The 20,093-nt window shown below is 44.6% G+C and overlaps 1 protein-coding gene across 2 annotated transcripts; it reads left to right on the plus strand.

Annotated features, from left to right (window-relative positions):
- The first annotated feature begins 3,927 nt into the window (after positions 1–3,927).
- On the plus strand, positions 3,928–17,323 carry AKIRIN1 (akirin 1). Of its 2 annotated transcripts, XM_003919096.3 has the most exons (5): positions 3,928–4,311; positions 10,890–11,030; positions 13,646–13,780; positions 14,795–14,866; positions 15,490–17,323. In XM_003919096.3, exons 1-5 carry the CDS (start codon positions 4,089–4,091, stop codon positions 15,498–15,500), a joined length of 582 nt encoding a protein of 193 aa, XP_003919145.1. In that variant the 5' UTR covers positions 3,928–4,088; the 3' UTR covers positions 15,501–17,323. The 2 variants fall into 2 exon arrangements, with proteins under 2 accessions (XP_003919145.1, XP_021789271.1); XM_021933579.1 differs by lacking the exon at positions 15,490–17,323 and having other exon boundaries at positions 3,949–4,311; positions 14,755–14,865.
- Positions 17,324–20,093: the final 2,770 nt, after the last annotated feature.

The following is a 20,093-nucleotide window of genomic DNA, read 5'->3' on the forward strand; positions in this document are numbered from 1 at the left end:
ACTTTGAGAGGCCAAGGAGGTGGATTATGAGGTCAGGAGATTGAGACCATCCTGGCTAACACGGTGAAACCCCTCCTCTACTAAAAATACAAAAACAAAAAATTAGCCAGGCATGGTGGCATGTGCCTGTAATCCCAGCTACTCAGGAGACTGAGGCGGGAGAATGGGAGGTTTCAGTAAGACGAGATCACGCCATTGCACTCTAGCCCGGGTGACAGAGCAAGACTCCGTCTCAAAAAAACAAAACAAAACCACAAAAAAAAAATCCCTAGCTTATAGAAGTCTTGGTCGAGGTGGTTCATGTCTGTAATCCCAGGAGGCCAGGAGGCTGAGACCAGCATGGGCAATAATATAGTGAGACCTCTGTCTCTACAACAAATTTAGCAAATTTAAATTTAAGTTTAAAAATTAGCCAGGTGGGGCTGGGTGCGGTGGCTCACGCCTGTAATCCCAGCACTTTGGGAGGCTGAGGCAGGCAGATCACCTGAGGTCGGGAGTTCGAGACCAGCCTGACCAACATGGAGAAACCCCATCTCTACTAAAAATACAAAATTAGCCAGGCGTGGTGGCACATGCCTGTAATCCCAGATACTCAGGAGGCTGAGGCAGGAGAATTGCTTGAACCTGGGAGGCAGAGGTTGCAGTGAGCCAAGATTGCAACTGTGCACCCCAGCCGGGAAAAAAAGAAAAAATTTCGCTCAAAAAAAAAAAAAAAAAAAAAAAAAAAAAACCTGGTGTGGTGCTGCACACCTATAGTCCTAACTACTTGGGAGGCTAAGCCCAGGAGTTTTCGGGGCTGCAGTGAGCTATGATTACACCACTACACTCCAGCCTGGATGACAGAGTAAGACCCTGTCTGTAAAAGAGAAAAAAAAAAGTGCTATTTAGAATAACTACCCAAGGTGGCATACTTTTCAAACCTTCTAAGCTCTCACTTTGGACCTGTTTACACCATAAGAATGCAATTTACTTGGCCCACATTAGACAACAAGCCCCTTAAAAAATAACCATCACTATGCTGGACGCAGTGGCTCACGCCTGTAATCCCAGCACTTTGGGAGGCCAAGGCGGGGATCACTTGAGGTCAGGAATTTGAGATCAGCAGTTTGAGAAACCCGTCTGTAGTAAAAATACAAAAATTAACCGGGAATGGTGGCACGCGCCTGTAGTCCCAGCTACTGGGGAGGCTGAGGCAGTAGAATTGTTTGAACCCGGGATGTGGAGGTTGCAGTCAGCTGAGATTACACCACTGCACTGCAGCCTGGATGACAGAGCAAAACTCTGTCTCAAACAAACAAACAAACTCGCTTGAGGCAGTCTCGTCTGCACCAGGCTGGAGATGGTGGCGGATCTTCAGCTCACTGCAAGCTCCGCCTCCCGCGTCTCCTGCCTCGGCAACTGGATGCTCCCTGTGTTGTATATTTTAGTAGGAGGCGGGGTTTCACCGTGTTAGCCAGGATGATTATGATCTGGCCTGCGTCACGTTCCACCTCCCATGCTGGGATTACAGGCTTAATTTCTGGCATCCATTCTATTTTGATCTTTGGTCTGGCTCTGTCACCGGGCTGGACTGCAGTGGCGGATCTCAGCTCACTGCAAGCTCCGCCCCTCCCGGGTTTTATGCCATTCTCCTGCCTCAGCCTCCCGAGTAGCTGGGACTACAGGCGCCCGCCACCTGCAGCCCAGCCTTTAGTTTTTTTCTATTTTTAGTAGAGGCGGGTTTCACCGTGTTAGCCAGGATGGTCTCCATCTCCTGACCTCGTGATCCGCACGTCTCGGCCTCCCAAAGTGCTGGGATTACAGGCTTGAGCAACCGCGCCCGGCCACTAGGTTGCTTTTTATGTCCTTGGCTTTCATTAGACATAACAAAAAGTATCCATGTCAATTTTGCTTTAGCATTTGTTGTTAAAATCTTCTTGATTGCTTTATTAAATCATTAACTGTTTCCTAATAAAATCACATGAGAAACTACCTTTAGAATTTGGTTATACAGGAAAAAAAAAAAATCTGTGATGTCTCCTATGATTAATTCATTCCTTTCAGATAACAAAATAAATTCAACATGTACTGTGTTTTCATTTTTACCCTAGCATCCAGGAAACTCAGAACTACATTCTTCCTTCCTTCCTCCCTCCCTCCCTCCCTTCCTCTCTCTCTCTCCTTCCCTCCCTCTCTTTTTCTCTCTTTCTCTCCCTCCCTCTCTCTCTCTTTCTTTCTTTTTCTTTTTTGAGACAGGGTCTCACTCTGTCTCCCAGGCTGGAGCGCAGTGGCACAATCTCAAGGTGGCGAGTCCAAGCAATTCTCCCACCTCAAACTCCCCAGTGGCTGAGATTAAAAGTGTGCACCACTACGCCTGCCTAGTTTTTGTATTTTTAGTAGAGACAGAGACAGGGTTTTACCATGTTGTCCAGACTGGTCTCGAACTCCTATCTTCAAGTGATCCACCCGCGTCAGCCTCCAAAGTGCTGAGATTACAGGCGTGAGCCACCGCACCCAGCCAAGAACTACATTTCAAATTCAGTTACAGTCTTGTTTAAAACTATGATGATTGTGATCTCCTTTTTCTCTGGCCCTAATATTCTATTTCTAGTTTTCTAGCCTATTGTAAAGTCCCTTTATGCTCTTTTGGACAAGAGAGGAGATAAAATTAACATTTGGTATGCTGATTTTAGAATTATTTCTGCAGTTTTACAAAGATAAATGCAAAAATACATGTCCTATGTTATGATATTTAAAGAATGTGTAGAGGTTACTCCGGGCACATTGCCTATGGGGTAGCCCTGTTCACAAGGAGCAGGGGGGAAAAAAAAAAAGAAGAATTTGTAGTAACTGAAGATGATCCAGAGGAAAGCAATGGAAAAAGAACAATGAATGGGGACTGGGATAGTATGCCCATATTCTCCAACTCAAATATTGTGGCACATTGATATAGCATATGGACTAATAGAAGTGAATATCTGAAATTCGGACTGTCCTGAAAAATCCTGGAGATATGTTGAAGACAGATCTCAGGAGTCATGGTCATTATTCAGCATATACAAGAAGTTACAGAAAGGCTTCATCCTTTCTTTGGATCACAGATTCCTTTGATGATCTGTTGAAAACATCGGAACTGCTCCCCAGAAAAATACAGAAGCGTAGAGTTTCAGAAAGCAGAACCCTCCTGTTACCTATTTATTTTTCCAGAATATCAAAAGCACTTTACAGTTGGTATTGCTGTAAAGAATTCAGAAAGACGAGGAAGAACCTGAGCTGCCAAGTCAGATGGGAAGAATGGCAAATCAGCTACTAGCTGAAGTTCTTAACACTCTGAAGCCATTCTAACACGGTTTAAGCCAGTGGGTGCTTTTTGTGTATTCTCAACTTTTTAAAGTAACATATCCCTTCGGTGAGGTGCTTAAGGTATGGGTCAGCTATCTCAAAAATACTCCCACAAACACCCTCACCCTCGCTCCCACCCCACAAATCTGCAAATAATTTCATGGGGTTCATGGACTTGCTAAAGCCCATCCTCCAATACTCGTTTCTGTTTAAGTGCAGACTTCCCAGGACTCAGCGGAATGCCCTTGATGACCTTTAACAATCACCCTTTTATCATGGGGACGAGAGGGGCCTAGAACGTTGTTTTTGGAGTCACCAGACCCCCATGGCCCCTCACCAGACCCCTTCAAGCTCTCCCCTCCCCCACGCCCGCGCAGCGCAGGTGCGAAAACCTTAGGGGCCACCCGGGCGCTACAGCCCCAAAGCGGGGGGGGATGGGACCCTGGGAGGGGCGGGGGTGGGGGTGGGGGCCTTCCCGGTGTTGCTTGGTGACCACGCTCTCCGCCCAGACCGTTCCATTTCTTCAACAGGGGGTGCCCCGGGCCGGGCCGGCGCTGACCAGCCTCGCAGAGCCACCCTCTTCCGGCCTGCCCCCCTCTGTCGGGCGATGGCGTGCGCCCGTGACGTCACAGAAGGCGGGGCCAGCGCCGCTGCCGGGTGCTGGAGGCGCCATTGGAGCCGGCTTGGCTGGCGAGCCCCGCTGAGGAGCCGGAGCTTGGGCCGCAGTTACCGCCGCGTCCGCTCCCGGTTCCTGGTCCCTCAGCAGCATGGCGTGCGGGGCGACGCTGAAGCGGCCCATGGAGTTCGAGGCGGCGCTGCTGAGCCCCGGCTCCCCGAAGCGGCGGCGCTGCGCCCCTCTGCCCGGCCCCACTCCGGGCCTCAGGCCCCCGGACGCCGAGCCGCCGCCGCCGCCGTTTCAGACGCAGACCCCACCGCAGAGTCTGCAGCAGCCCGCCCCGCCCGGCAGCGAGCGGCGCCTTCCAACTCCGGGTAACCTGCGCTGCTGCGGGCTTGGCAGGAAGCCAGGCCCAGGCATTTTTTTGGGGGCGTTGGGGGAGGGTTGGGAATACCAGGCCAGTTTACCCAGGGACCCCTTCTTTGCCTTGAGAAAAGGGAACTGGGATGCCGCTGGGTCTGGTTGCTTCCGGGGATGGGAGGCATCCGGGAGGGGTTGTGGGGCCACAGGGTCGGTTTTCGGTTTTCTGGAGCAGGAGAGCCTGGAGGGGTGGACACCAAAGAGGAAGATGGGAATACCTCTGGCCGCTCAGGGCCCTCCTTGTCGCTGAAGCCCCTCCTGCCTCCGCTGGCCGGGTCTACACCGAGCCATCCTGCAGATCCACTGGGCCATGGAGAATTGGATTCTGCTCACGAACCTGGCCTAGAGGGCGGGGGTGGGTTGGGGGCGGGTTACCGGGAAGGGGCGCGAGTGCGTGCTGTTTAGCGCTGTACTGTGTAGCTTGTAGGGAGACATGATTTCCAGAAGTCTTTAGGGACTCAGAGGCCGCCGGAAGAGTCACGGAATCCAATTTCAACCTGATCATTTCTAAGGGACTGGCCACGTTCTTTTATTATGTGGGTATTGCCTTGCACCATATATGGCTTGAAATCGGTAGATCATTAGCTAGAATTTGAGAATCCTACGACGTACGGAGGTTCTACAGAACTAAGAATGTAACTGTCCTTAACAGGGACTCTCCAGTAATGCATTCCACTTTGTCCAAGGAAAAGGAAGGACTGGCATTACAGTAGACAGCTCATAGCGCAGGAGTAGAGGGGAGGGTGCTTCAGCATTAATATTCTGCGATTTTAAAGGACTTCCGGAAATGAGGGGGACGTCTCAATAATGGATTAGGGCAAGTCGTTTCTTTGTGTCTTCTTCTATTCCTCAAGCTTAAGCAAAACCTTAGGCTCACCCTAAAATCATCGTTTCTTCACCCCTTTTCAGTAGCAGTGCCTTCAGGTTTCATTTCCTCCTTTCTCTGCATATCGATCCGCAATGCAAATTGCAGGCCTTCTGCCTCACGCCAAGATTCCTGCACCCCGCTAAAGCTCTCCCAGACTTAATATCCTTAACTCGAGTTCACTTTTTTATTCTAGAATTCCAAGTACTTATGCACTGTGACCATATCTTACCTAGTCAGTCTCTTACGCATTTTTTTCAAACTGTGCCTCTGCTCTTTCCTCCAGACCCACCGGTCTGTGCCCTTATCATGTTTTTCCCTTCTGTTTGCTAATCCCAAAAGAGTAATTACTTCGTCTCTTATCCATTACCTGACTAACCTGCCCATAAAAACGCTGTTCTACTTTAAATTCCCTGGCCATTCATTGTTGTATAACCTTATGTACAGAATGAGATAATGTTTGCAAAAGTCCATTTTAAAGAACCCTCAAAGACAGGCGCCACAGATGGCCACTTGCAGGGATGTTTTGTTCTTCCTTGGCTCCTGCAGATACCTAAAGATAGTCCATAATCTTTTTGGGTCTCACTTCTGCAAATTGGAGTTAATATTTGCCCTATCTTTTGTTGAAGAACCCTCAAGATAGTTGCAGAAAATATTTTGAAAAGTATAAAGTGATGGGTTTAATGTAAATGTTTTATTTTTTCAATACTACCCTCTAGACTAATTCGGTTGTAGTTCACATTACAGTAGCTGCTTCGTAAGTGATTTTTGGGCCAGGCGAGGTGGCTTACGCCTGTAATCCCAGCACTTTAGGAGGCCATGGCGGGTGACATCCTGGCCAACATGGTGAAACCCCGTTTCTACTAAAAATAGCCGGTCGTGGTGGCGGGCGCCGTCCCAGCTACGCAGGAGGCTGAGGCAAGAGATCACTCAAACTCGGCGGGCGGAGGTTGCATTGAGCCAAGCTCATGCCACTGCACTCCAGCCTGGCGACAGAGCGAGACTCCATCTTAAAAAAAGTGGTTTTTGTTGTGGGGGGAGTGGTGGCGTGGGCCTGTAATCCCAGCTACTAGGGAAGCTGAGGCAGGAGAATCCTTTGAACTCGGGAGGCAGAGGTTGCTGTGAGCGGAGATCACACTATTGCACTCCAGCCTTGGGCAACAAGAGCAAAACTCCATCTCAAAAAAAAAAAAGTGGGCAGGGTGTGGTGGCTCACACTTGCAATCCCTGCACTTTGGGAGGCTAAGGCAGGCGGATTGCTTGAGCCCAGGAGTTCGAGACAAGTCTATGCAACATAATGAGACCTTGTTTCCACAAAAGAATTCTAAGGCCGGGCACAGTGGCTCACTCCTGTAATCCCAGCACTTTGGGAGGCAGAGGCAGGCGGATTACTTGAGGTCGGGAGTCTGAGACCACCCTGACCAACATGGAGAAATCCCGTCTCTACTAAAAATACAAAATTAGCCGGGAGTGGTGGTGCATGCCTGTAATCCCAGCTACTTGAAAGGTTGAGGCAGGAGACTCGTTTGAACCTGGGAGGCGGAGATTGTGGTGAGCCGAGATGGCGCCATTGCACTCCAGCCTGGGCAACAAGAGCAAAACTCCATCTCAAAAATAAAACAACTCAAAAATTAGCAGGGTAATTTTTCTGGAATCCAAAATGCTGCAAAGTCTGAACTGTTCCAAAAACTGAGTGTCAATATGACACTTAAAGGAAATACTTATTCATTGGAGTTTTTCTGATTTGGGGTAAGGGATGTTCAATTGGTAAGTATAATGGAACTATTCCGCAATCCAAAACTTCTGTCTCAGGCATGTTGGATGAGGGATGCTCAATCTGTATGGTACTTTTTGTGGAAAGGTCCTGTAGAACTAAGGCTTTTATTGCTTAAATCTTTATTGAGTGGTAGGTGGATTCCAGGCATGGAGGAAGGGGTTGCTGACCACAGTAGCGTTTTAGCTGAGTCTTTTTTTTTTTTTTTTTTTTTTGAGACAGAGTCACTCTGTTGCCCAGGCTCTGTTACCCAGGCTGGAGTGTAGTGGCGCAATCTCGGCTCACTGCCACCCCCGTTGCCTGTGTTAAAGCGATTCTCCTGCCTCAGCCTCCCCAGTAGCTGGGATTACAGGCATGCGTCACCACGCTTGGCTAATTTTTTTTTTTTTTTGAGATGGCATTTCATTCTTGTTTCCCAGACTGGAGTGCAGTAGTGTGATCTCAGCTCACTGCAACCTCCACCTCCCAGGTGCAAGCGATTCTTCTGCCTCAACCTCCCAAATCACTGGGATTAGAGGTGCATACCACCATGCCCAGCTAATTTTTGTATTTTTAATAGAAATGGGGTTTCATCATATTGGTCAGGCTGGTCTCAAACACCTGACCTCAGGTGATCTGCCCGCCTCAGCCTCCCAAAGTCCTGGGGTTACAGGCATGAGCCACTGCACCCAGCCTGCTAATTTTTGTATTTTTAATCGAGACAGGGTTTCACTATGTTGGCCAAGCTGGTCTCGAACTCCTGACCTCAAGTGATCTGCCCACCTCGGGCTCCCAAAGTGCTGGGATTACAGGCGTGGGCCACTGCGCCCGGCTAGCTGAGTCTTGATAAAGTTTGAGCAATAGTCCCATTTCGAGCACAGGGAAACTGTGAGAGCAAAGTCCAAAAAATCCACAATTTAAGGAAAGAATAATGTAAATGAATTGTAGTGGAATCCAGATGGAACCAGGAAAATAAATTGAGGCCAGATCTTGGAAAGTGTTGACTGCCATGTTCAAGAGTTTGATTTTTGGTTTGCAGCAGGTAGGAACACTGTAGAGTGTGGAGGATGGGCTTAGACCTGAAAGAATCTGGCAGCACCATCTCAAGTAATGGAGGCAAGGATTAAAATTATCCACTGTTAAAATGAAATTTGGGTTTTTCTTTTTAAAAAAAATTTTGTGTTTTATATGGCCTTCTTCAGAAGAAAATCATATCTACTTTCTTATTTTTCTCCCATGGATACCGTGTTTAGATTTCTGGACTTCTTAGTCCTACCACCCTCAAAATAGTATCTTTCCATTTGTTAACATTGCGATACAGGAGGCAGAGGTTTATCAAAGACCTTCTGTTCTCTTGAGCATTTTCCTCTTACTTGTCCTTTCTTGTTTCAAGTATTTCTAGTTCTTATCCTTGTATTGGCTCTGGCTTGAGGAATAAGACATTTTAAAATGAAGCGGGGCAGCGGTGGCTCTCGCCTGTATTCCCAGCACTTTGGGAGGCTGAGGCGGGTGGATCAGCCGAGATCAGGAGTTTGAGACCAGTCTGGCCAACATGGCGAAACCCTGTCTCTACTAAAAATACAAAAATTTAGCTGGGTATGGTGGCGGGTGCCTGTAATCTCAACTACTCTGGAGGCTGAGGCAGGAGAATCACTTGAACCTGGGGGGTAGAGGTTGCAGTGAGCTGAGATTGTGCTATTTGCACTACAGCCTGGACAACAGAGTAAGACTCTCTCAAAAAATAAAATGAAGTGAAAACTTAATAAATTCAGGAATCTAAAATATGAGCTTCATAGCACTGTCTTCCTCTTCCTTTTTTTTTTTTTTGAGGCCGAGTCTTACTCTGTCATCCAGACTGGAGTCCAAAAGCGTGATCTCAGCTCGCTGCAACCTCCGCCTCCCGGGTTGAAGCAATTCTCCTGCCTCAGCCTCCCAAGTAGCTGGGATTACAGGTGCATGCCAGCATGCCCAGCTAATTTTTGTGTTTTTAGTAGAGACAATTTTGCCATGTTGGCCAGGCTGGTCTCTAACTCCTGATCTTAGGTGATCCGCCTGCCTAGGCCTCCCAAAGGGCTGGGATTACAGGCGTGAGCCACCATGCGCAGCCTTTTTTTTTTTTTTGGATACTGGGTCTTGTTATGTTGCCCAGGCTGGCCTCAAGTGATCCTCCCATCTAGGCCTTCCAAAGTGCTAGATTGCAGGCTTGAGCCACTGTGCCTGGCCCATGGCACTCTTTTTGTTTGTTTGTTTGTTTGTTTTTTGAGACAGAGTCTCATTGTGTTTCCCAGGGTGGAGTGCAGTGGCGCAATCTCTGCTCAATGCAACCTCCGCCTCCCGGGTTCAAGTAATTCTCCTGCCTCAGCTTCCTGAGTAGCTGGGACTACAGGCACCCGCCACCACACCCGGCTAATTTTTTGTATTTTTAGTAGAGACAGTGTTTTACCATGTTAGCCAAGATAGTGTCGATCTCATGACCTCGTGATCTGCCTGCCTCAGCCTCCCAAAGTGCTGGGATTACAGGCGTGAGCCACCATACCCAGCCAGCCCATAGCACTCTTAAAGCATCTCCTACATTGTTCCAGTATTTAGGCTGAACAATTCCAGTATTTAGGCTGAACATTGTTCCAGTATTTAGGGAGTGTGACTATGTGTGGAACCACTTGAATTCATGTCAGTTCCTGGACTGTACTGTCACTTGTTATGACATTATTGTTATCTTTGGTTTTTATTTTTATCACCTTATCAGGTAGGTATTTGATGTTTATATTGAAGAAGTAAAGATCTTGAATAACTTCTCAAGGTTATAGTCACACAGCTAGTAAGAAGCAAAGTGGCATTGTTAATACCTCCTTTAAAAAAAAGGTGGTTATATAGCAAAGTATACACTAGAATAATTTGAGTTGTTTGAGATGGGTACAGTTATCTATTTTTTTTAAATTAGTAGGTACAAACAAAGAACTTGAAAACCACATCCTTTCAGATTCTTTGTTGTTTCTAGGAGTGTATTTCAAGGTGGTTAGTAATTTGTGTTTCCTGGGCTCCCTTTAATAGTGTTAGCAAATTTGCTTTGTGATTACCTTGACTTAGAATCTCCCCACACACTGTGTTGCCTCTTAGGATCAGAAAATTATTTTCTAAGCCCTGGCCATCACTTCTAGACATTAAATCTCAGTTATTTCCTTGGTCAGTGTCCACACTGCAAACATAATGGTTTCTGCTGCCGTCTTTCCCAAAGTTTGTTTTGATTTGTTTTTTAGATAAATCATCCAGGCTCCCCTGTGGTTTTTTGTTGAGATGAGATTTTGCTGTGTTGTTCAGGCTAGTCTCCTGGGCTCAAGGGATCCTCCTGCCTCAGCCTGCAGAGTAGCTGGGATTACACCCAGCTTTGGAGCCACCACTTCCAGTTCCAAAGATGCTTTTTTAAAGTCCCATATGGGACAAGAGCTTCCTTGTTAGAAGGCCTTGGGCAGTATGAGACTCACCCCTTAATACCCTAGTTTGTGAAACTGTAAAATTTAAAGGAGATTAAAAAATAGTCCCTGTTAGGTAAACAGAGGTTTCTTTTACTGTAGATTGTACTAGTTAACCATCCAGCTAACTGCAGATCTTGTGTTCATTGCCACAGGAGAACGAGTAAAGGGAACTCTGGCTGGTTTATGCCAAAGTAGCTGTTCTTTTATGCATTGTTGAAATAGTGGCAATAAGAACATACTGTCTTTGAAGACACTGGGGACTGCTTTGTACAGTATCAACATTTTGCTTGTTTATGTGGGGAGAGGGAAAGATTGAGACCTACATGCCAAAGGGAGTATCTGAAGTCTAGTCAGAAGATCTTTGTCTCTTCCCACTTCTGAAGAAAGTTTGAAGAAACGAGACAATAAAGTGAAAGCTCAAGTTTGTTTCTTTTTTGTTAGAGCAAATTTTTCAGAACATAAAACAAGAATATAGTCGTTATCAGAGGTGGAGACATTTAGAAGTTGTTCTTAATCAGAGTGAAGCTTGTGCTTCGGAAAGTCAACCTCACTCCTCAGCACTCACAGCACCTAGCTCTCCAGGTAAGCCCGCTTTGATCTGCAAAATCCACGTAAGAGTTTGTAAATGGTGCTTATAATGATGAATCCAGAATTGGCCTCTAATGTAATACAGTTGCTAAAGTGGGTATATTAATACTTAAAGATGTTTTTAAAACTATACAGTCATGAAATTGGAAGAAACCTCACATTGATTTGATGTGCTTCCATCCACCCAATCAATACAAGACTATCTTCCTGTATAACTGCAATGTGTAATGTTGTAGCCAGTATGTAATAAATAGCCACATACGGGCTATTTAATTTTAAACTAATTAAAATTAGATAAAATTTTGGCTGGGCGAGGTGGCTCATGCCTGTAATCCTAGCACTTTGGGAGACTGAGGCAGGCGGATCTCCTGAGGGCAAGAGTTCAAGACCAGCCTGGCCAACATGGCAAAACCTCGTCTCTACTAAAAATACAAAAAAATTAGCCAGGCATGGTGGCTCGCACCTGTAATCCCAGCTACTCAGGAGGCTGAGGTTACAGTGAGCTGAGGTCACACCACTGTACTCCAGTCTGGGTGACAGAGTGAGTCTCTGTCTCAAAAAAAGAAAAAGTTTTTTTTTTCAGTAGTCACATTTCAGGTACTTGGTAGCCACATATGGTTGTTGTATTGTACCTACAATTACAAGATATTTCCATAATTGCAAAAAGCTCTGTTCAACAGGGACTGCTCATTATTGACAAGTGGTCAAAGAGGATGTGCTAAAAAATAGAATCTCAAGGTTGGAGACGATCTTTATGGTCATGTAGTGACTCAGTTTTGCCTGCCATATTGCCTCTTGTTGGGGTTCAACAGCCCAGTGTTTGACCATCTCCAGTGGTGGTGAAATCTGTCTCCTTTAACAGCAGAAGAGTCTATTTCCTCATAAAGTATTCTACTTAACAGTTCTAAAGGTTAAAAGTTACCTTGATTAAAAATTGTCTCCTTACAAAATATGAACTGGGGTTTGGCTGGAATTAGGGTTAGGGGAGAATGAGATACTGCTTGATGGGTAAGGGGTTTTAGTTTTTGTAGTGTTGGAAGTGTTCTGGAACTAGAAGTGGTGGTAGTAGCGCAACATTCTGATTATGCTAAATGCCACTGTCTTGTTTGCTTTAAAGTGATTGCTTCTATGTTATGTGACGTTTACCTTAACAAATTATTATTTTTTTAAATCCAGAGTTCCTGGCTCTGGAACTGCACCCTTTCTAATTGCTCTTGCACATACATGATAAACCTGTCAGTGGTTACAACAAGCACTATTCTCTTGAGATTTCAGTAATATAATTTTAAAGTAATAGGATATGTTATGGTTAACAAAACAATTACAAATAATGACTAGTGAGATGTTTTGGTTAAATTTTATTTGTAGAGAAAAAATATATCCTTTAGTTAGTTTAAGCAAACAATTATTTGTTCCAGGGTGTTAAATGGCTTACAGGCTAACAAATGGCCAAAGAAACAGATTTTAGCCTGAGCTTTGAAGAAAAACTCAGAACTGGGCTGCCCCCACCCCCGCCCCCCCGCTTTTTTTGTTTGTTTGTTTTTTGTTTTTTGAGATGGAATCTTTCTCTGTCGCCCAGGCTGGAGAGCAGTGGCATGATCTCAGCTCGCTGGAACCTTCACCTCCTAGGTTCAAGCAATTCTGCTGTCTCAGCCTCCTGAGTAGCTGGGACTACAGGCGCCCACCAGCATGCCCGGCTATTTTTTGTATTTTTAGTAGACACGGGGTTTCACCATGTTGGCCAGGCTGGTCTCAAACTCCTGACCTCAAGTGATCCACCTGTCTTGGCCTCCAAAGTGCTGGAATTACAGGTGAGAGCCACCATGCCTGGCCAGGGCTGCTGCTTTTATCATGATCAGAAAGCCACTTGTGGGATCTGTTCACTTGCCAGCTCCAGAACCAGGCTAGTAGAGGCTTATCCCTGTGACTTATCTCTGTACTGAATTCAAATCTTCTGTGAGTGAACCTGATTAGGACAACGTTTTTTTCTTTTTTTTTTTTTTGAGACAGAGTTTCATTCTTGTTACCAGTTTGGAGTGCAGTGGTGTGATCTCGGCTCACTGCAACCTCTGCCTCTCAGGTTCAAGCGATTCTCCTATCTCAGCCTCCCGAGTAGCTGGGATTACAGGTGCCCGCCACCTTGCCCAGCTAATTTTTTGGTATTTTTAGTAGAGATGGGGGTTTCTTCATGTTGGTCAGGCTGGTCTCGAACTCCTGACCTCAGGTAATCCGCCCACCTCGACCTCCAAAAGTGCTGGGATTATAGGCATGGCCACTGCGCCCGGCCTTTTTTTTTTTTTTTTTTTTTTTTTTGAGATGGCGTTTTACTGTTGCCCAGTCTGGAGTGCAGTGACACAATCTCAACTCACCGCAACCTCCACCTCAAGCAATTCTCCTGGCTCAGCCTCCTGAGTAGCTGGGATTATGTGCATGCCCCACCACGCCTGGCTAATTTTGTATTTTTAGTAGGGACAGGGTGTCTCCACGTTGGTCAGTCTGGTCTCGAACTCTCCACCTCAGATGATCCGCCTGCCTTGGCCTCCTAAAGTGCTGGGATTATAGGTGTGAACCACCGCACCTGACCCATACTCACTTTTTTTTTTGGCCAGGTTCCTCATGGATGAAGAAGGACCAGCCCACCTTTACCCTCCGACAAGTTGGAATAATATGTGAGCGTCTCTTAAAAGACTATGAAGATAAAATTCGGGAGGAGTATGAGCAAATCCTCAATACCAAACTAGCAGGTAGGCCGAGGCAGTAACTATGCCATTGTCCTGAACAGGGTTCAGTTAAGAATTAACGCCAGTTAAATAACTTAGAAAAAGAGTAGGACTTCATGCAAGGGAGTTTATTGAGTTGAGGGTATTGAAGTTACTCTTTGGTAGTTGCAAACACGTCATTTATACATTATATGGAAGGACTTTGTTGTTTTGTTTGTTTGTTTTTTGAGATGGAGTTTCGCTGTTGTTGCCCAGGCTGGAGTGCAATGGTGCGATCTCGGCTCGCCACAACCTCCGCCTCCCAGGTTCAAGCAATTCTCCTGCCTCAGCCTCCTGAGTAGCTGGGATTACATGCGCCACCATGCCTAGCTAATTTTTTTTGTATTTTTAGTGGAGACGGGGGTGTCTGCATGTTGGTCAGGCTGGTCTGGAACTCCTAACCTCAGGTGATCCGCCCACCTTGGCCTCCCAAACTGCTGGGATTACAGGTGTGAGCCACTGCGCCCGGCCAGGACTTTGTTTTTTAAATAGAGACAAGGTTTTGCTATGAGCCCAGCTCCAGGAGTCTCCAGCTCTAGGCCTCAAGAAATACTCCACCTCAGCTTCCCAGAGTGCTGGCATTACAGGAGTGCTACACTTTGTCCAGTGGAAGGGATTTTTCATTTGCATTTCTAAAAAGAAACAAACCAAGCTCTTGCAATAATTTTGTGTGTCAGTAAAGGCATTGAGTAGGCCATTTGGGCTAGCTGGCTGGTAAACAGATGGTTGTGATACTGTACTAAACTCTCAACAGGTGTTATGGAAGAGTGCAGTATTGTCAACATAGTCAAACTTCCTAGTAGAAGTCATAGTTACGGATGTGGAGAGTTGGGTGTGATTTGGGAGGAACAGTAGAGTGAAAGCAAGGCTAGGGCAGGCTCTGGGTTCTAAGAGGAAGGGTGGAGAATTCATATTGGGAAGCTATTTGTCATCCTGACACTTGATTCTTAAAAATTGAGGGAGAGTTGCTGAGGATAAGTATGTACCGTCTTCTCACAGAACAATATGAATCTTTTGTGAAATTCACACATGATCAGATTATGCGACGGTATGGGACAAGGCCAACAAGCTGTAAGTATTGCTACATTTTCTTTGAATTTTCTGTTTCAAGAGCAAAATTTCTACACTGAATCTTAACTCCTGAGAGTAAAAAGTCCCTGTGAAATAAAATGTGCCTGCCAGTGTGCTAAGCACATTAAATCCACACCAAAGCTTATATAATCCTCACAGTGACCCTATGAGGGAGTACTATTATTAGCTGCATTTTACCGGTAAAGATAGCACTTACAGAGGTTAAATAATTTGCCCAAGCTTATATAGCTAGTGGTTCAGCTAGGATTAAAATCTAGGTAGTCTGACTCAAGCACCAATTTGTTACCTGTCTTTTCTCCAGAAAGATAGTTTCAGTTGTTAATTTATGAAAGTTGATTCCTTAAGTTAGTTTATCAAGTGTGGTCAGGATTTCTTATCCTAAATAATTTGCAACTACCAGATAGTCAAAGCATAAAATATAAACAGCTGTATGTCTAACTGAATTTGAGTCAGGTTCCTTAAATTCTTGATTTTTAGTATCTTTTAAGTGGTGACTCATCGTTCATGCTATTTCTCACTTTTACTATTAGTGAAAATTTTTAAAGCATGACACTCCAATTTTTAGTATTCTTACCTTTTTGTTTTTTATTCCTAATTTACAGATGTGTCCTGAAGCTTTGTCACATATCTGGGTACCAGGTTTGACCTCAAGAGATGGCTGCTGTACACTTTTTGCAACTGGTTTGATATCACATTTCAGCTCCAACTTTGCATCCTGAGAACACTTAAACGTTTCTGCAGGTCCATTTTATACAACTTGAAAGACCGTAAAACTTTCTGGTTGCCACAAGCATATCTTTCTTTTCTGCTCATCCAATAAACAGCTGTGCCCTACTGTGATAGATTTTCCAAACAAAAATACCTGGAGCAGCAGTTTAGCAAAATATGCCTTCAGTGGCACTCAACAAATGGAGTTTCCCCAAGCACAGTTCTGTAAGAAGTGTGTGTGAGAGTGTGTGTATATGTGTGTATGTGTATTTTAAGTTATTATTTGTATTGTGCAAAAAAAAAATTTTTTATCTTGGGGATTCTGGCTGTGAATTTGGTGCACGACAATTATGGTAAAAAAACATTTGCTTGGTCTACAGGAGATCATTAATGTTTTGTGACCATATAAGTTGTAACAGTGGATTGTTTTTATGTGTAGGTATTGTTAAATACAGGGACTGTTTCCAGGCACAGAACATGAATCGTAAGTTAGGATGGACATTAGATGTGATTATGATGATAAAGCGAAGGTGTGCGGTCCTACATCTACAGATGCGTGGTGAGAAATTAGAACAAACTGGAGATGGGCCATTGACACATGGACTCTGCCTGGGCATGTTAGGAAAATACTTTGACTCCAAGCCTTAAAATACTCACATGGAGTCGGCGCTCACCTCATTCACACAATCATAGAGCTCCCTGGACACTGAACCTCTAAAGGGAAGAGGTCTACCCTGGAGCCAGGAGCATCAGGGTTTGCTTGGGAGCATGAGAGGTGAGCTCAGGGCTAGGCCTGGGCCAGGCCCCGGCAGCACTGCTACTTGGGAGGAGCCACTTCACCTTTGTATTAGTTATTAAAAATATAATTTGGGCTGGACGCAGTGGCTCACGCCTATAATCCCAGCACTTTGGGAGTCGGAGGCATGCGGATCACTTGAGGTCAGGAGTTTGAGACCACCCTGGCCAATACGGTGAAACCTCGTCTCTACTAAAAATACAACAAAATAAGCTGGGCGTGGTGGCAGGCGCCTGTAATCCCAGCTGCTTGGGAGGCTGAGGCAGGAGAATCGCTTGAACCTTGGAGGTGGAGGTTGCAGTGAGCACAGATCGCCCCACTGCACTCCAACCCGGGTGACAAAATGAGACTTCTTCTCAAAAAAACCATAGAATTTGGATCCTTTGGTCAGATTCTCCCAAATTCTTTTGAGGTGTCCATGGTCAACTGCTTCAGCTTTGTTTTGGCAACCCCCTGCCCAAAGTCGCACATAGGCTGTTCTTCACCTTGTTTCCAAGGCTGAGGAACAGAAAGTAGCCTCTGTTTTGAGGAGGTGGAAGTTAAGTATACATTTATTTTTTACTGTGACTTGTTCAGGACCACATTTTACAAAATGCCTTGTTTCCTTTATTGTTTCTGGAAAGGAAAGTTCTATTAATATTGTTTTACTTTGAATATAGGATAGTTTTTTTAATTAGGGCTTATTTTGAAAAATTCTGAGTTTAATTCAAATGTATGCCAATACCTTCCAAAGTAAGGTAATATTCAGAGACAGTTGTTCTGATCAGATGGCTTAGAGAAATTTCTGGAATATTCACATTCGAAGATTCCTTATTAATGAATGTCTTTGACTTAAATCTAACCAAAAACTGCAACATTATTCTTTGTACATTTTCATTATATAGTGTTAACAAGCTTAGTTGCAAACAAATAAAATACTTAAGCTATTTGTTTACCTTGCCTTCTTAATACTGTGATAATGTTTATTAATTCACATAACTTATGTGAGAGCTGCTATAACCATTTCCCCAGTTAAACATTGCATTGAAGATTTATGGACCTTTAAAAAAAAAGCCCAACAGTGATTTTTTTTTTTTTAAGTAATTAAAGAATGATTTTACTTTGTATTTGAAGGGGATTTGTTTCATCTCTTCTTTTTTCAGGGTAGTCACTTGTTCCTAAAAGAGGAACATAGCAGTGGCTGTAATGGGAATGACTCTGTAGTGGTTAAGTCACACCAAAATAAGGAAAGAGCAGCTGTGGGGGCCATCAAAAGCTGTGGAGGCTGGACCAGTAATGGGGAATGCTGCCCCACTGAAGTCTTACTGGAGATCAGTGTGATGTGCTCACTTAACTATAGAATGTCAGCCCCCATTCCAACTAAGTGACTCCTGGCTGGGAAGTAGAGTAGGTTTCTCTAAGGAAAATGACACCTGCTCACCCCACCCTCTCACTATACCCGTTGTTGTTAGGCTATCGTATAATGATAAGGTTGCCCTCTGAGGCCACAAGGTAAGACCAAACCGCCAGGGCTGGGCTTTGGGATCCGCTCTAAATAGACCACACATGTTTGTTTAGTGTTTATACTAGAGAAAAGAATTCCTGGGACAGAAAATGGGGGCCTGGAAAGTGGATCTTAGACTGGTGAATGAAATAATTTTTCTCTAGACCTTGATTTCCAGAGCTTGAATTTAAGGGCATTCCTAGGTAGAGAAATGTCTTTGTCACATGGAAATTATAGACCAAGGAAGACATCAACCTACAAAAACCTGTAAGGGTCTCCCAGGACCAGTGTTTTCAGAATATCTGGTGAGCTAGTTAATTTTTTTCTCTATTTTAATTCCAGTTATTATCCTCTTGATAAAGTCTTAAGCGTAAGGGGAAAAAAAGGAGTAAGTGTCCATCCTTGGGTCAGAAGTTAAAAGGAAGATCAGAACTCCTAAGGCAGTGATAATTGTTAAGATCTTCCAAAGGGGAAGACCATCAGGGAGTACAATAATTTAAGCCAGTGGAGCGCAGTGGCACACACCTGTAATCCCGGCAGTTTGGAAGGCTGAGGTGGGCGGATCACCTGAGGTCAGGCGTTCGAGACCAGCCTGACCAACATGGTGAAACCCCATCTCTATTAAAATACAAAAATTAGCTGGGCAGGTGGCGGCACCTGTAATCTCAGCTACTTGGGAGGCTGAGGCGGGAGAATTGCCTGAAACCAGGAGGCAGAGGTTGCAGTGAGCCAAGATCGTGCCATTGCACTCCAGCCTGGCAACAGAGCAAGACTCTATCACAAAAAAAAAAAAAAGAATTTAAGCCAACCTTTCAGACCTGGTGAATTTTCTGCTTACCATGGAGGATTGGTTGGCTAGCGTAGTAGTTAAAGGACTGACTGGGTGTTTGTGGCTCTGTAGTTTAGTTTCTTCTCTGCCACTAATTTGCTTATGTCAGCCTTGCCAGGTTAATACACTTGCTGAACCATGGCTTCCTTACCTGTAAAATTGAGGTTATAGTAGGTACATACTGGGTTTTGTTTTCAAATGCAAGAAATAATCCACGTAAAGAAAGTATTATAGTACAGTTTAGGACATAGACTGTGCACTTTAAAATGTTAGAGCAGGTTTCTTTATAGTAGTCTTTGTCAGACCTGGAGACCCAAACTTCAGTGTCCCAAGTAGTGATTCTCAGCTTTCCAATATGAATAGCTCCTTGTTAACATAAAGATCTCACTTTTTCTTATTAGAATTTGTACCTTTAAGTGTTTGGTTAAGGAAATAAAAGATGAATGACAACTGAATTTGGTAATGCCTTCCTGTGACTCTGTATTCACTATGTATGTTTTGTATGTTAATATAGCAGGGTCATACAAAAACTGGCCTATTTTTGTAAAGTTTTGTAGAAAAACTGCTGCACCTATTCATTTCTCTGTGGCAGCTTTCACACTGCAACTCGACTTGAGTAGGTGCTACAAAGACCGAAGCGTGGGCCACAGAGCTGAAAATACTTACTCTATGTCCTTTTACAGAAAAGTGTGCTGGCCTTTGCACTACAGCATGAAGAAACATTTGGAAGAAAGCATACAGGCTGGGCACAGTGGCTCACGTCTGTAATCCCAGCACTTTGGGAGGCCAAGGCGGGCAGATTACTTGAGGATGGAAGTTCAAGACCAGCCTGGCCAACATGGAGAAATCCCATCTCTACTAAAAATGGAAAATTAGCCAGGCGTGGTGGTGCATACCTATTAGTAATCCCAGCTACTAGGAAGGCTGAGGCAGGAGAATTGCTTGAACCTGGGAGGTGGAAGTTGAGGTGAGCCAAGATCGTACCATTGCACACCCGCCTGGGCAACAAGAGCAAAATTTTGTCTCAATTTTAAAAAAAGAAAAAGCAACAAACAAGGCAAAGTTACTTCATTTATAATCCTTGTTGCATCATGAGTTGGTGAACACTTCCCCTAATATGTCATTCTTAATTATGTTACACCTTAAGTTGAGGTGTGATGAAAATATCCTTTTTGCTTAGAAATAAAAACTGATTGCCAAAGTAAGTATGTTACAGAAAAAGCTACTGAACAACTGTTTGGAGCACTGATTCTCAAGGATGGGGACAGGAAGCAATACTATTTTGGGAGGGGAAAAGATTTGAAATGACCAATTTTATTTCAAGCATTTTTAATTTTGGAATTTTAGGTACAAAAATGGATGTGAATTTTGTTTAATAGAAGATAGCACA

Source organism: Papio anubis, chromosome 1 (assembly GCF_008728515.1).
Source record: "Papio anubis isolate 15944 chromosome 1, Panubis1.0, whole genome shotgun sequence".
In the NCBI taxonomy this organism is placed as follows: Eukaryota; Metazoa; Chordata; class Mammalia; order Primates; family Cercopithecidae; genus Papio; species Papio anubis.

Bases quoted from the DNA above. Each gene is read 5' to 3' on its own strand.
- AKIRIN1 (XM_003919096.3), top strand. From the start codon at position 4,089: ATGGCGTGCGGGGCGACGCTGAAGCGGCCCATGGAGTTCGAGGCGGCG. The intron at 11,031-13,645 runs GTAAGCCCGCTT...TTTTTTGGCCAG, and splicing joins CACAGCACCTAGCTCTCCAG to GTTCCTCATGGATGAAGAAG. The intron at 13,781-14,794 runs GTAGGCCGAGGC...GTCTTCTCACAG, and splicing joins CCTCAATACCAAACTAGCAG to AACAATATGAATCTTTTGTG.